The sequence below is a fragment of the Neofelis nebulosa genome, chromosome 9 (genome assembly GCF_028018385.1).
Source record: "Neofelis nebulosa isolate mNeoNeb1 chromosome 9, mNeoNeb1.pri, whole genome shotgun sequence".
Taxonomy (NCBI): Eukaryota; Metazoa; Chordata; class Mammalia; order Carnivora; family Felidae; genus Neofelis; species Neofelis nebulosa.
The window spans coordinates 112175288-112188603 of NC_080790.1; the positions used below are offsets into that span (position 1 = coordinate 112175288).

Below are 13316 nucleotides of genomic sequence, written 5' to 3' on the forward strand. Positions count from 1 at the left end.
TCAGGCAATTGCACAGGAGGGCTGGAGGATCAGTATCCCAGATTCTTTGCCACTCAGGTGGGAAAGCTCTGAGTTGTGTTCTACCCTGTCTCCCAGAGTTCTCCAGCAGGGCACTTGTCTCAGGTTCCGCTTCTAAGGGAACCCAAACTAAGACAAGTGGGAAAGAACATCATATTCACTTGTCTCAGGTTCCGCTTCTAAGGGAACCCAAACTAAGACAAGTGGGAAAGAACATCATATTCACTTGTCTCAGGTTCTGCTTCTAAGGGAACCCAAACTAAGACAAGTGGGAAAGAACATCATATTCACTTGTCTCAGGTTCCGCTTCTAAGGGAACCCAAACTAAGACAAGTGGGAAAGAACATCATATTAGCCTGGGCCGCTGTAACAAAAAACCATAGACTGAGGGGGTTAAACAACAGAAATATATTTTCTCACAGTTCTGCAAGTTAGAAGTCCCAGATAAAGGTGTTAACTGATTTAGTTCCTGGTGAGGGCTCTCTTTGTGTCTTAGAGATGGATACCTCGCTGTGTCCTCACACAGTGGAGAGAGAGAACTCCGGAGTCTCTTCCCCTTCATACAAGGACACCAGTTCTGTCAGGTCAGAGCCCCACTCTTACAACCTTACTTAACCTTAATCGCCTCCTTAAAGGTTCTACCTACAAATACAACACATGGAAGGAGGGGTTGGGGCTTCAGTGTACGAATTTTGGAAGGACACGATTCAGTCCAAGGCAAAAGCATCGTTGATTTAGAACTGCCTGCTGCACGTGAGGGAGTGGGCAGTGTTTCATTTGGATGGGGGCCTGAGCACAGTATTGAGGTCTTTGAGGACAGATAACCCATGTCATTTATATCAACCACAGAACTGGAGTGTGACCACTATCCAGCCACCACCTTCGTCCAGTGCAGATTACAGTTCTGCTGGCGTTCAGCCTGCGAGGGCCTGGGGCAGTGGGAACTGCTTGGAGCCTGATTGGAGCAGGGCCTGGGCTGGCAGGCTTTAGGGTTCTGCAACACGGGCTGGGAGCAGAAGTGAGGGGGAGGCCAGGTGAGCACTGAGATGACCAGAAGGCTACCCCTGTCATGGGCCTGTCATGGGTGAGATGAATCCCCAGGTACTGGCCAAGAACACAAGGGAAGGGAGTGAAGGTCTCTGAATGCCACGAACACCCCATCTGCCTGGGCAAGGGTTTGTCCAGAAGACTGCAGGGCCCGTGGGTTGGGGAAGGACAGCGTTTCCAGAGGCCAGAGCCAAGGAGTACAACCATGAAGAGAGTAAAGCCTGAGGCCTGAAGATGGATGTTGGGCTCCCTGGACAGTGGGTCAAAAAAAAAAAAAAAAAAAATGGCTTCCAGAGTCAGACAGCTAGACCTGTGGGATCTAGGGGACACATCTCAGGGAATGGCGGGAATTCATCCTAGGAGGGGTAAATGAGCCTGGGCATCTTCCCACTTTACTATCCCTCCTCCCAAACTCTGAGATAGGAGAGCCAAGGGTGCCTAGGCTTGGGGAGGGGGGTGATTGGGACTTGCTCAAAGAGGCAACCTCAGGACCAAAAGCTTCCCTACCCTGCCCTGCCCCAGGGAGGCCCTGCCACCTCCATGCAGAATGGATCTCACTTCTGACCTTGGTACAACTGAGCAGTGTTTGGTCTGCTCTGCTCTGGTTCCCAGGAAGTCCTCTGACAATCCCTGCCTTGGTCCTGGCCAGACAGCTGGGGGTACTGAGTTTTCAGTGGCTAGATCGTGCTCCTCACCTAAGCTCTTGAGGCGGAGCCCGTGTCCTAAGTCCTCAGGCCTGTTGGCCTGCCCACCACCCCCACCAATACCTGAGAGCAAACACGGGTTACTCAGTTGAACGCTGGGGCTGTTGAAGAAGCCCAAGGTTCAAGGAGGCTGCATGGGGACACGGCTGGGAGGGGCCCCGGGAGAGCTGCGGAACCACTGAGAAAAGCAGACCCACGCCAAGGAAGCAGGCAAGAGAGGCCGGGCGGCCACCTGCATCTGTGTTTATTATTCTGATTTCTCCAACCTCAGCAGAGCAGAATATGAGGCCGGTGGCAGCGAGGCCCATTCCATGGTGCTATGAGGCCGGCCAGAGTCATGTGCGTGTGGGGCCAGAGTCCACAAGACAGCCACTGGAAGGAAGACCCACAATTCGGGGGGCTTGGCGCTCCCTCTTCGGCACCCTCCACGCCAGAAGCCCCCAGTGGGATTGGTAATGTGGCAAGCATGAGTGTGCAGGCCTCGGAGGGAGCAGCCACGGGGGTCGAGCAGCCGCTGGAAGCTCCATGGGAGCCTGGGCAGGCCTCCTGAGGCCACTGGGCACCACCCTTTGCCCCGGAGAGAAGTTGGGATGCTGGGCCAGTTGTGGTGGGTCAGACACCAACAGGACCTCTCCCTGAGCTGTCCTCTTCCCCACAGTCCCCATCCCCGGCTCCTGCTACCGATGGTCTGGTCTGCACAAGGCCCATCTCTTCCAGAGGAACCGACCCAGTAAGGCCCAGCATCCCAGGACCTCGGGATGCTCTCCTGCCAAGAGCGTCAGCACAGTGCTAGGCCTTCAACCGGCCCCAAGAAGGGGAGGTGAGAGAAGCCTGTGGGGCTGGAGGCCGGAAGCACAGGGAGGCCTGTTCAGGCCCCTGGGTTGATGTCTGCCCGAAGCCCTGGCTCTGCATCTGTCTGTGCTGCCATCCGGGACATGAGTGTGAATCCCAGAGGGCCCTCCAGTCCGGGCTCGGTGGGGGCAACACCCGCAGACCTGGTGGGGAGAGGGAGAGAAGAAGGTCCTGGAAAAAGGCTGGTTGCCAGGGGACCGGAAACCACTTCTCTCCACTTGTTCAGCTTCGGCCACGAGGGGTGGGGCTGTGTGGCCCCGACAGCTGTCTAGATGGGCCCTGGAGAACGGAGACTCGGACCCCAGGTCCCCATCCTTGCAAAAGTCTTTTGGACAGAGAGTCTATCCAGGGCCAAAAGAGGAAGCAAGACTGAGCCAGAGACCTACCGCGATTAGGAGTAGGCCAGGCCCTGGAGCCCCCGGGCTGAAGAGTGGAACTTGTCGGAATCTTCAAAAGGCTGGTCTGCCGTAAGCAAAGAGAGGAACTGTAAGCTCTGGGCGGTCTGGAGGCCTTATCTGCCTGTGTGCCTCTGGGCAGGGGACAGCATGCAGGGCACCGGCACTTTCTGAGGGCAGAGCTATGGGGAGCCTTGCAGGGATTCGGTCACTCCTAGTCCTGGCCTGGGGTCAGCACTGCAGACGATTAGGTGCAGCTTGCCCTTCAGACCTCTCTCAGGGGGTGCAGCCCAAGCCCTTGCTGGCCCAACTTCCTCAATTGAAAGAGGGGACTCTGGGTTCCTCTTCCCAGCCCTGCTGCCTCCAGAGGGCCTGGGTCAAGGTGAGGAGACAGAGTGCCACCTCAGGAAAGAGGTCAGCCCCCTGGAGTATGGACGCCTAATGTGGCAGCAACATATCTCCCTCCCGTATGCCCACAAAATTCATCACTTCGGTCACCCTCGCCCCTGCCTAAACCCCTGCCCTCCATGATCTCTCTGCTGGTAGGAGAGATCAGTGGCCCTCTTCTCCCCAACCTTCGCATTTTAAGCTCCAGACACACTCAGGTTAAGAAAAATTATCTAGAGGTGCCTGGGTGGCTCAGCTGGTTAAGCCAACTCTTGACTTCAGCTCGGGTTATGATCTCATGGTTCGTGAGCTCGAGCCCCAAGTCTGGCTCCGTGCTATCAGCGCGAAGCCTGCTTGAGAGTCTTCTCTCCCTCTCTTTCTGCCCCTCCCCAGCTCATGCGTGCCCTCTCTCTCCCAAATTAAGCTTAAAAAACAATTATTCAAAACTTGGAAACAAGGCAAAAAAAAAAAAAAAAAAAGACTATGCCCTTTTAAATCATCCTAGAACATTCTCTAACGAGCCTATCCTAAAAGTCATCTTATTCTAGGGGATGTGACTCTTCCTGACTCACTATACACTGCTGGTCAGGGCCCAGCATTGTTAAGTTGGATGCTGACTTGAAGGAGATAAATGACAGATGACGACCATTTCACTAATGGCATGTGGGAGGGGTGACATAGTCTCAATTCTACATCTATAAAATGGGGGCGGGGGGGTGCTTGGGTGGCTCAGTCAGTTAAGCGTCCAACTTCGGCTCAGGTCACGATCTCACGGTCCGTGAGTTCGAGCCCCGCGTGGGGCTCTGCGCTGACGGCTCAGAGCCTGGAGCCTGTTTCGGATTCTGTGTCTCCCTCTCTCTGACCCTTCCCCATTCATGCTCTGTCTCAAAAATAAATAAACATTAAAAAAATTAATAAAATGGGGGCGGGGAAGCTGGGTTAAACCGTATTTAAGGCCAGTCCCCTTCCCTCCCACCAGTGACCCAGTTTCTCAGGGCGGTGTGTGCTACCCTCTCGTGGACACCAGGAGGCATAGGTCAAAGGCACGCAGCCTGTGTGGGGTTTCTCCAGCTCCGAGTGTTGGGTCTTTGTTCTGTGCTCAGGTGCTCCAGGTGGGGATGGGAGTGGTTTCCAGACCTCCTCCAACTGAGATTCGAATCTTCTCGTTGGCCACGTGGCCAACTGGCAGTTTCAGAGTGGTGACCACCCCAAGCTATGAGGCCTAGGGAAGTGGGTTCCTGATGGACTTCCTGAGACCCCGCAGAACTCCCTTCTCTACACCCTTCAGGGAAAACTGGCTAACCAGCCCCAGGCTCTGGTGAGATGTGGACGGAGTGGGCCCCTGAAGCCCCCCTGCTCCACCAGGCCATAGCCGGGCAGCATGGATCACCCACCTGGAAGCCCCTCTCCTTGGGCTCTGGGGCAGGCCTGGGGTGGGGAGCTGGGTGGGCGCAGCACGGGGGCGAAGGCGCTCCTCTGTTTGACAGCGGAGATCATGTTGACAGGCGAGAAGGAGAAGACGCTGGTGGTGGGGGCAGCGGCCGGGAGGGACATGGAGGAGGCAGCGGCCAGCGGGGGGCTAGAGGGCATGACTCCGGGGCGGGGCGGGGAGGGGCAGGCGCAGCAGGGAAGGCGGTGGGAGACACAACAGGGAGATAGCACCAGAGTGAGCAGCTCAGTTGGGGCCCCGGCATGGGCAGTGGGCCCCACGTGGGCTGCTGACCCAGGCACCAGGCTCAGACCTTACTGGCGGGGGGCGGGGGGGGGGTGCTGTGAGGGTCCGGGGGAGACCAGTATAGGGCGGGGTCTGAAGGTAGGCTAGGTGTCTCTGGGGTCCCGGGCTAGCACTCGCCTCTCTGTGGGTTCTACAGACCCTTTCTCAGGGCTGCAAATGACAGGGCCAGACCAGCTCAAAATAAAAGTAAAACCAGAGTACGCAACAAAACCAAATATTGGGAGGTGTCCCCCAAGATGAATGATGAGGAAGTGATGGAAAAGAATAGGTCAGGGTTCCTGCTGAAAGCCACTGGGATTCTGAGATGCTAAGAAACATTCATGGACTTTGGGGTACCAAGGTTAGAGTCAAAGATCAAGGTTCACAGCAGAGCTGGGGCAAGTGGTCAGGGATGAAGTTTGGGGGTACACACAGGTTCCTGTTACAAGGCCCCCCCCGCCGTAATCTCAGCTCACAATATAAGCTAACTTTCTCTACACATATGTTTCCCTTCCCAACCCCTCCCCCTGCCCCCCCCCCCCCGCCCCCCCCAGACACTTTGTTCTCTTTCAACCTAATGCAATTCCTTGTCATCTCCGGCCCGGGCCCTGGAGGCCTCCTATATCCCCCTCCTCCAACCAGTCGATTTTAAACAAAAACACAGAGATCCACATCCTTGGATCTTCTTGTTCTCAAGCTGCTGGCCATCCAGGGCTGTAGCCTGTTCACCTGGGAATAGCCGGGGAGCCTCCTCCTCCTCGCAGGCTTTGCCTGCCCCTCCTTTCTGCGGCCTCCTCTCCTGGGGGCTTCTGCCCAGGGCATCTCTGGATACTCCTTTCTACATCCTCACCTGAACCCGACTCCCTGCCTCTCTCTTCTGCACACCAATAAGGCTGTGATGTGAGTGTTGTCCAAGTGGCTGGCATGGGGTGGGGGTGGGGGCTTCTCAAAAGGAACCAATAGCTTGAGAAGGCTGCCTTTGGCATCTAAGCACACCCCCACTCCCCTTTTGAAAAAGCGATGCCTTCAACAGCTGCCCCTGTTCCAAATGTCTTCAGCTTCATGGATCACCATCTCTTTAAGACAAGGCTCACTGCTAGCTGATGAGGCCCATGGAGCTCCATGAAGGGCCTGAGATGAATGCCAGAAAAATGTACTGTATCTCTCAAGGCTGGGAGCTTACAGCCACATATTATAGTTTGGGTAGTAGTGGGATCTGTGGGCCAAACTGAGAGTTGCTGGCGGCCAAAGCAGAAGACCAAGGGGAGGCCCAAGCAGACAGCCCCAGACCCTCTGGCTGGGGCAGTGCTGGATGTCATTCCAGGCATGTCCTGGCAGACTCCATGAGAATGATAACCCCCCCCCCCCACCACCGAGCTGTGCCACATGCCACTGGGAGTGGATGGGGACATGGGTTAGTACTGGTCACAAAATGGGACCAACCCTGAGGCAAGTCCAGGGTATCCCCAGCTAATGCTGGAAGCAGGGGTTAAGCAGCCCTAGAATTCTTGATCCTCTGGCTGAATGGGGGGAAACCCCATATGGGGTGGCTTCTGCCCACTGGGGCAGTGTGCTCCCCACTGCTGACTGCACTGTGAGTACAGTGGAGGGAAAGGGCTGGTATTCCAGGTCCGGCCAATATAAAATTCAAAGGGCACCCAGAGAGTTTGTAAGAATGCTGTCCCAGATCTGAAGGAAGTGGGAGAGGTGGAGCCTGGCCTGAGCAGAGGTCCAGGAGAGACAGGGGTCTTAGTAGGGACAGTAGAGGTTCGTGGCCTGTGTAAACACAGACATCCGGAGCTTCAGGTCCCAGAAGCTGAGCCCAGGCCATCAGGAGAGTCAGGCTCAAACCCACAGCCAGAAAGAGCAGTACCCAGGATGGAAAATCATACACTCTTTCTAAATTGTGTCTGGGCACTTCATGCACAGTGGCACATTCAGATCTGAGAACAGACCCTAGGCAGGGGTGATACTGATCCCGTTCTACAGAGAGGAAACTGAAGTTGAAAGAAATAAAGTAACTTGTTGAATGTCAGACAGCTCCTGATTGGGACTTTCAAACCCTGTATCCGTCTGTCTGACCACACAATTTGCCTGCTCTTCCCAGCCGGATTGCAGGGAGCCACAACTTTCCTCCTCTGACCCCTGTTTCTCAGACCACGGGGGACAGACAGGTAGAAGCCCATTTTGATTGAGCCATTAGTTCCCTAGGACCTCCGGCAGGGGGCGCCAGCCTCCTCCCAAAGTCCCCGCATAAGATGGAAAGGTGGCGGTTCGCCAGGTTTCAGCTGGATGTCGGTACCCCCACCCCCCAGCCCCGGTAAAGGCCCTTTCAAGGGGAGGGGAGGGCTAGAAGCGACGCGTGCAACTGGAATCCTCAAAGAATAAAAGTGCGAGAACTGCCCCGGCCCCAGGGCCCGGGATGTGCAGCCAAGGGGTGGGGTCGAGGGGCAGGCGTCCCACAGCAGAAACAGGTCACACGCAGAGACTGCCGGCCTGGCTCACAAGGGCAAGGCCAGGGTCGACCGTGGTGAAACAGTCGCCGGAAGCCCCCCACCCCCCTGGGGCTGGGAGGGGGCAAGGCTGAGCCCCATGCAGCTCCCCGGGCAGGGGACACTCACTGGCGAAGGGTGAAGTGGCCGTGGAGCCATTGAGGAAGCTAGGGGACCCGGGCACGCCGAGGCCGGCCACGCCCGGCGCCCCGTAGCTGCCGAGGCCCGAGCCGAGGCCGCTGCCGTAGCTGCTCTGCTGCGAGCCGGGGCTGGGCGCGAACCCGCGCGGGGACGCGCTGCTGCAGCTGCGCGCGTAGCCTGCGAGAGAGGGCAGTCAGGGGCGCAGCGCGGGCGGGGACCCGGGGCTGCCCTCAGGGGCGGCGGGACGCACCCGGCTCCGGGCCCGGCGTGGCGTCCCCGACGGCGATGGCCAGCGGGCTGCTGAAGGCGTTGATGCCCACGACGGCGGGGTGTGGGTGGCTCGGGGCCAGGGGTCCCAGCGGCGCGGGCGCGCGGGGGGCGCTGTACAGAGCCTCGGCCACGTCCGCCGCGCGCTTCAGGAGGAGCTCCTGCGAAGACAAGAGCGGGGCACGGCCGGGGCAGCCGCAGGCGCCGGGAGGGGGACAGTCCCCGGCCTGGCGGCGCGAGGAGGCGGGCGGAGGCGCCATACCTGGTTACTACTGGGCACTCCGTACAGGGCCTCCGCCAGGTCGGCCGCCCGCTTCAACAGCACCTCCTGGGGGCGGGGGAGGAGACAGCTGGATGGAGGGACAGCCCCGGGGTGGGGGGTGGCAGAGGGGCCGGGCGTCCCCTCGGACCACCCACCCGCCCCTGGGGCCACAGGACTCGCTCATCCCCGGTCTGCTGCGCCCCGCTGGGTACCTTGGGCAGCCTCTCAGGATCTCCAGGGTGTCTGGGGATGGCTTTCTGTAGCCTCTGGAATCCGTAGTCGATGGTGGGCTCATTCAGGGCTGGGGAGAGGGGCGGCGTTTTGGAGGACCCCCTCCCAGCGCGCTCCGCAGGACCAAGCCGGCCGGCAACAAGTCGGGGAGCCTCGCTGCAGACCCCCTCCACCAAGCCTGGCCCAAACCTCTCGGAATGCTCCGGGCACACGGGTCAGCAAGGTTCGGTTCGCGGAGTTTCCTCAGTTCATTTCTTTGCTCATTCATTCAACAAATATTTACTGAGCTGGGCCCTGTGCCAGGCGCTTGGCATTAACACACAAGCACCATCCCATCCCATCTGTGGTTCGAAAAATGCAACTGTATGTACGTATTAGCGTCTACAGTCCTAGGGGCAGGACTGGAGGGAGAGTTTTCTGTCTCCATTACCAGGAATAACATATTAATTACAAAAGTAAAACACCCCAACAATCTCCATTTATCACAGCTCAGGGGGACTCTCGGCAGCATGTGACCATTAGAAGTTTGCCTGTGCGCCAGGGAAAGGACTGGCCACATCCAGGGTTCTGCAGAGGAGGCAGCAGACTCCTAACTAGGCTCCCCAGGACTTCCTTCTCTCCTCCTCCTGGCCTGGCCAGGACCAACTCACCAGCCTCAAGGCCCTACCCACTTTCTTCACCGCCAACTCCAGATTTAGTGAATTTCCTTTAGTTTCCCCCAGAGTGTAAAGCACGCACTCATTCCCATGTCTTTGCATTTGCCACTCCTTCTCCAGGACTGTCTTTCCTTCCCCATCTCTGCCTCCCTATTCACCCCTCCCGTCTCAGCCTGGTCCAGTTAAGCCCACACTCCCTCCTAGAGGTCCTCCCCTCCCAGCACTCCGCGTGTAACTCCACTCACCTCACACTTTGTTCACTGCTAGGGCCACCCCTACCCGCTTAAGACCGTAACTCCCTGACGGTAAGTATGGCTACTGAGTGTCGGCTGCTGGGAAGGGTTAGGTGGTTATCTGCAGGGAGGAGGATGGGGAGAAGTGGGTGGCTGGGACAGGGCAGGAAGATGAAGGTGGAGAGGGTCCTGGTGGGTAGTCAAATAGAGCCAGGAGGGGGGATTCGACACTCCTGTCTTGTGTTAACTTCTCGCCCTTGCTTCCTGCAAGGGGTATATTGGGGGGCGGGGCGTGCACCTGCTTATGCCCAGGTAGAGTGAAGACTGAGGTTGCTTGGGGAACCAAGAGACCCAGGGAAGATTAGGGAGCATCGAGCCTATTTGGGGCACCTTTGAAATAAACATGCCGCTGGAGATATTCTAGACCCTGGGGAATGCGTGTGTGTGTGTGTGGGGGGGGGGTGTCCTGGCGAGGAGGTCCTAGGCAGGGGGAATGTCCCGACGGGGCTGAGACTGCGAGCCTGGGAGGGGATTGAGGAGACCTAGGCCAAAGAGGGAAACAAGCTCTGAAAAGATCCTACCGCTCAAGGAGCGGTCACGTGGTTTAGGTAGGGAAGAGGCGGGGCAGCCGCTTAGGGGGCGTGGCCACACCGTAGGTATTGGCTAACCACGACCCGGGCTCTGGTGCACTGGGTGAAACTCCTTCCAGCAACCCTGGGCCTCTCTGCCCCCTCCCGCACCCCCCACCTGACTCCTTACCTGTGTAGACAAAACGGCCGGGGGCTCCCTTGCAAAACTGCTTGGACTTGTAGGACAGGGTCACCTCCACCACCCCGGGAATGTGCCGCGGGGGCGTCTGAACCCGTATGGCGTGGGGCGTGATGAGCTGCGAGGGGAGAGGGGAGGCCTGCGGGTTCCAGCCCGGGGCGAGGGGAGGGCCCAGCCTCGAGGCCAGGAGGGAGACTGGCAGGGGTGGCCCACCTCGCTCCACACGAGCACGTTCCCGAACACGACCTGCAATCCATCGAAGAAGTTGTCGCCGATGACAATGACGGTGGCGCCTCCTGTGGTCCAGCCCTCCCCGGGGCTGATGGCCTTGATACAGGGGGTGGCAGCTGGGAGGCAGGTGAGGAGCCAGATCAGGGGCCTGCACCAAAGTGGGGGCTGGGGGCTGGCTGGGCTTGCGGCAGCGGGTGCTGGGCGGGGGGGGGTCCTGACCTTCAGAGGGGTCCAGGCGGCGCGCCCTGCGACCATGCTTGGAGTTGTTGTGCACAAACATGTTGTCAGACACGGCCAGCACGTGCCCATCCACGCTCACCGTCGTGGACACCACCACCTGTGAGGAGAGTGGAGGCCAGCCTGGGTGAGGCGGCCCTGGGGCGCTCCCTGGTGGTGGTGGGGGGACTGTTGTGGGGAACAGGCAACTCGGTGAGGGTGGGTGGCTGGATGCTGGAACTCAGAGTCATTGTCAGGGGAAAGAGCTCCCCCCAGGGGCTGAACGGTGGAAGGGGGAGGCAGCTAGGTCAAGTGATGCCCCGGGACTCACGATCTCTGGCTGCCCAGGGAGGCGAACCCCAGGAACTAGAAAAATCAAGAGCGCTGAAAGAAAACTCTGGCTCGTTGGGCAGAGTGCCTACTGTTCTTATTATACACACCCGCACCCCAGGCTGTAGCCCTGGAGCTCCAAGGCTGGAATGTGTCTTAGGCTAGTGGGAGTGAGAGTTTTGACTGGGGGTGGGGCGGTGGGGAGGGGGCAGCATCATCCTGAGAAGCCATCAGCAGGAGCCCCCCAGCCTCGGGAGGAAACTGGGGCTGCCTCCTTCTCTCCCTCCCACCCTTCACTGAGAGGGGTGTGCAGGTTGGGGATGTACTAAGGGCAGCTGCTCTCTGCTTCACGCTATGCAAATTAGCTGGGTCGTTAATCATGTAAAAATGTCACAATTAGCATCTCCTTAAGTGGGACTCTAATGAAGCCTCCCTTGGCAGCCAGCATAAGTTGAGATGGAGCTGCCCCACCCCCAGCAGGCACCAGGCCCTGAAGCACAGGGCTGGGCAGAGATCTGCCGTGGGGCTTTTCCCAGGGTGGCGGGACCACGGCCTTCCCCACCCGCCCCATCGGGAAAGGGTGACCGGATGCAAGGGGACCCCTCTCCCAGACCCACCTGGAAGCGGCGCATGTCTCGGGGATTCCCTGCATTCTTTAGGCAGTTCTGGTTGCACTTGAGGAAGAACTTGAGGAAGAACCTGAAACAGTATGGTGGGTGGGCTCAAGGGTGGAGGTAAGGGGTCTGGAAATGGATGAAGATCCAACTGTTCCCTTCCATGCCCCTTCCTGGCGGGGTGACTCCCCTCTGCTCACACAAGGCACACATCCCATATTCCCACCACAAGCTGCATGTATACGGAGTGCCTGATACGTACCGAGTAGACCCTTCCCCGCAGTTAATTCACGACACGGATTATCCACCCCCTGCCCACAAAGTATATACTCATCACGCTTATCCAAATATGCCCATTATATATATGATATATATACCCATTACTCATGAATTATCCCCACTCCACAACGTATATGCCACATGTAATATGTACTCACATTTACCTGTAGACTTACCCCACACCATGTATATTTGTCATTCTGCATGTGCATCACACATAAAAGTGCATTCACCTCACACAGCACATCTCTCCTCCTGAGTATACTAACACACACAACGTATACTCACGATAATACACCCATTATATACACCGCATATGCCCGATATACTATTACAAAATATGGCCGTCGCACACAGGGTATACCCACTATACTCAGGGTATCCTTCAGAGAGCAAATATGATACATATTCCACATATAGCCTATAGTCATCATACACATATGGTATACTACTCACACACACAGAGTCTATACCCATCACGTGCAGCATATGCCCATCCTGTACAGTAGATGCACAGGAAGAATATGAAAGTATATATTAATATATCACTTTGTGTTGTATATGATTACCCAAAATACACTCACAGCAAATGCTGTGCAGTCATCACATAGAGCAAGCAGATCACCCTTCCTCCTTCACAGCAGACCCCCCCCCCCCAAAACAAATCCCTCTTGCACACAGATCTCGCTCACACGTAGCAGATTCCCTGCCACAGCACACCCCCCCCCCAAACAGATCTCCCTTGCACGTGTTCTACATCTGTTATACACATAGCAAAAAGTTCATCAGGCAGAGCCTATACCCATCACATACCGCAGCGTACCTGTCAGACCCGAGGCCGTACAGATACACAACGAGTACCTTCTTTTTTACACACAGCAATCGCAAAAAAAGCACAGTGTATGCCCTGATGAGACTGATTTTTAGAGAAAACACATGAGAAGTTGGTCCTCTGGTCCTTTCAGGCAGTTGGCTGGGAGGGTGGGGCCTCGGCTTTGCCATCCACCAGCGAGGTAATCAAGGATAATGCTCTGGATTGGTGCCCTTAGTGAACTCAGAATGTTTCAATATCTGCCCTAGCCCGTACAGGATCCTGTGAGCATCCGGGGAGACGTCCTTTCCAAACCACAGCCTGCAGGGCTAACGTCTGCAGGGGTTCGGCTCCTGGCATGTAGCCCGCCTCCTGGGCTATTCCAGGGGTTCTGCCAGTGCGCTGCCTCATTGTACCACCCAACCCCCCAGGTTTTGAACCCCAAATCTGAATCTCCACTTAAGTCCTTAGAGTTGCCTCCAACTCCAAAGCATGAACTTCACATTCAGAGGAAGATTTATTATAGGTTCTAAAAGCTAATCCCCAAGTACTGGTAGGGGTGGGCATCACCCCTGGAACAGAGGTGTCCCAAGGGGCAGCCACTCATTGGGAGTTGGCACCATTTACCTGGAGATGCACCTACCCCCAGGCCCTGCCTCTGTCTACAC

General features: G+C 57.1%; 1 protein-coding gene across 2 annotated transcripts in view; it reads right to left on the minus strand.

The window, feature by feature from the left end:
- Positions 1 to 1967: 1967 nt before the first annotated feature.
- Positions 1968 to 13316, minus strand: part of EBF4 (EBF family member 4) — a 58517-nt gene continuing 47168 nt past the window's right edge. Inside the window, exons 8-18 of one of the 2 annotated variants that reach the window (XR_009248879.1) lie at positions 11562 to 11643; positions 10618 to 10735; positions 10381 to 10514; positions 10159 to 10285; positions 8492 to 8580; positions 8280 to 8345; positions 8001 to 8178; positions 7739 to 7927; positions 4798 to 4879; positions 3008 to 3083; positions 1968 to 2764 (exon numbers count right to left, since the gene is read on the minus strand). Coding sequence is in view for 1 of the 2 variants with exons in the window: in XM_058685093.1 (XP_058541076.1) it covers positions 3013 to 3083; positions 4798 to 4995; positions 7739 to 7927; positions 8001 to 8178; positions 8280 to 8345; positions 8492 to 8580; positions 10159 to 10285; positions 10381 to 10514; positions 10618 to 10735; positions 11562 to 11643 (1252 nt within the window). In the remaining variant the exon portion in view is untranslated. Of the gene's footprint in view, positions 2765 to 3007; positions 3084 to 4797; positions 4996 to 7738; positions 7928 to 8000; positions 8179 to 8279; positions 8346 to 8491; positions 8581 to 10158; positions 10286 to 10380; positions 10515 to 10617; positions 10736 to 11561; positions 11644 to 13316 lie in introns of both variants that reach the window. The other variant, XM_058685093.1, reaches the window with a different exon arrangement.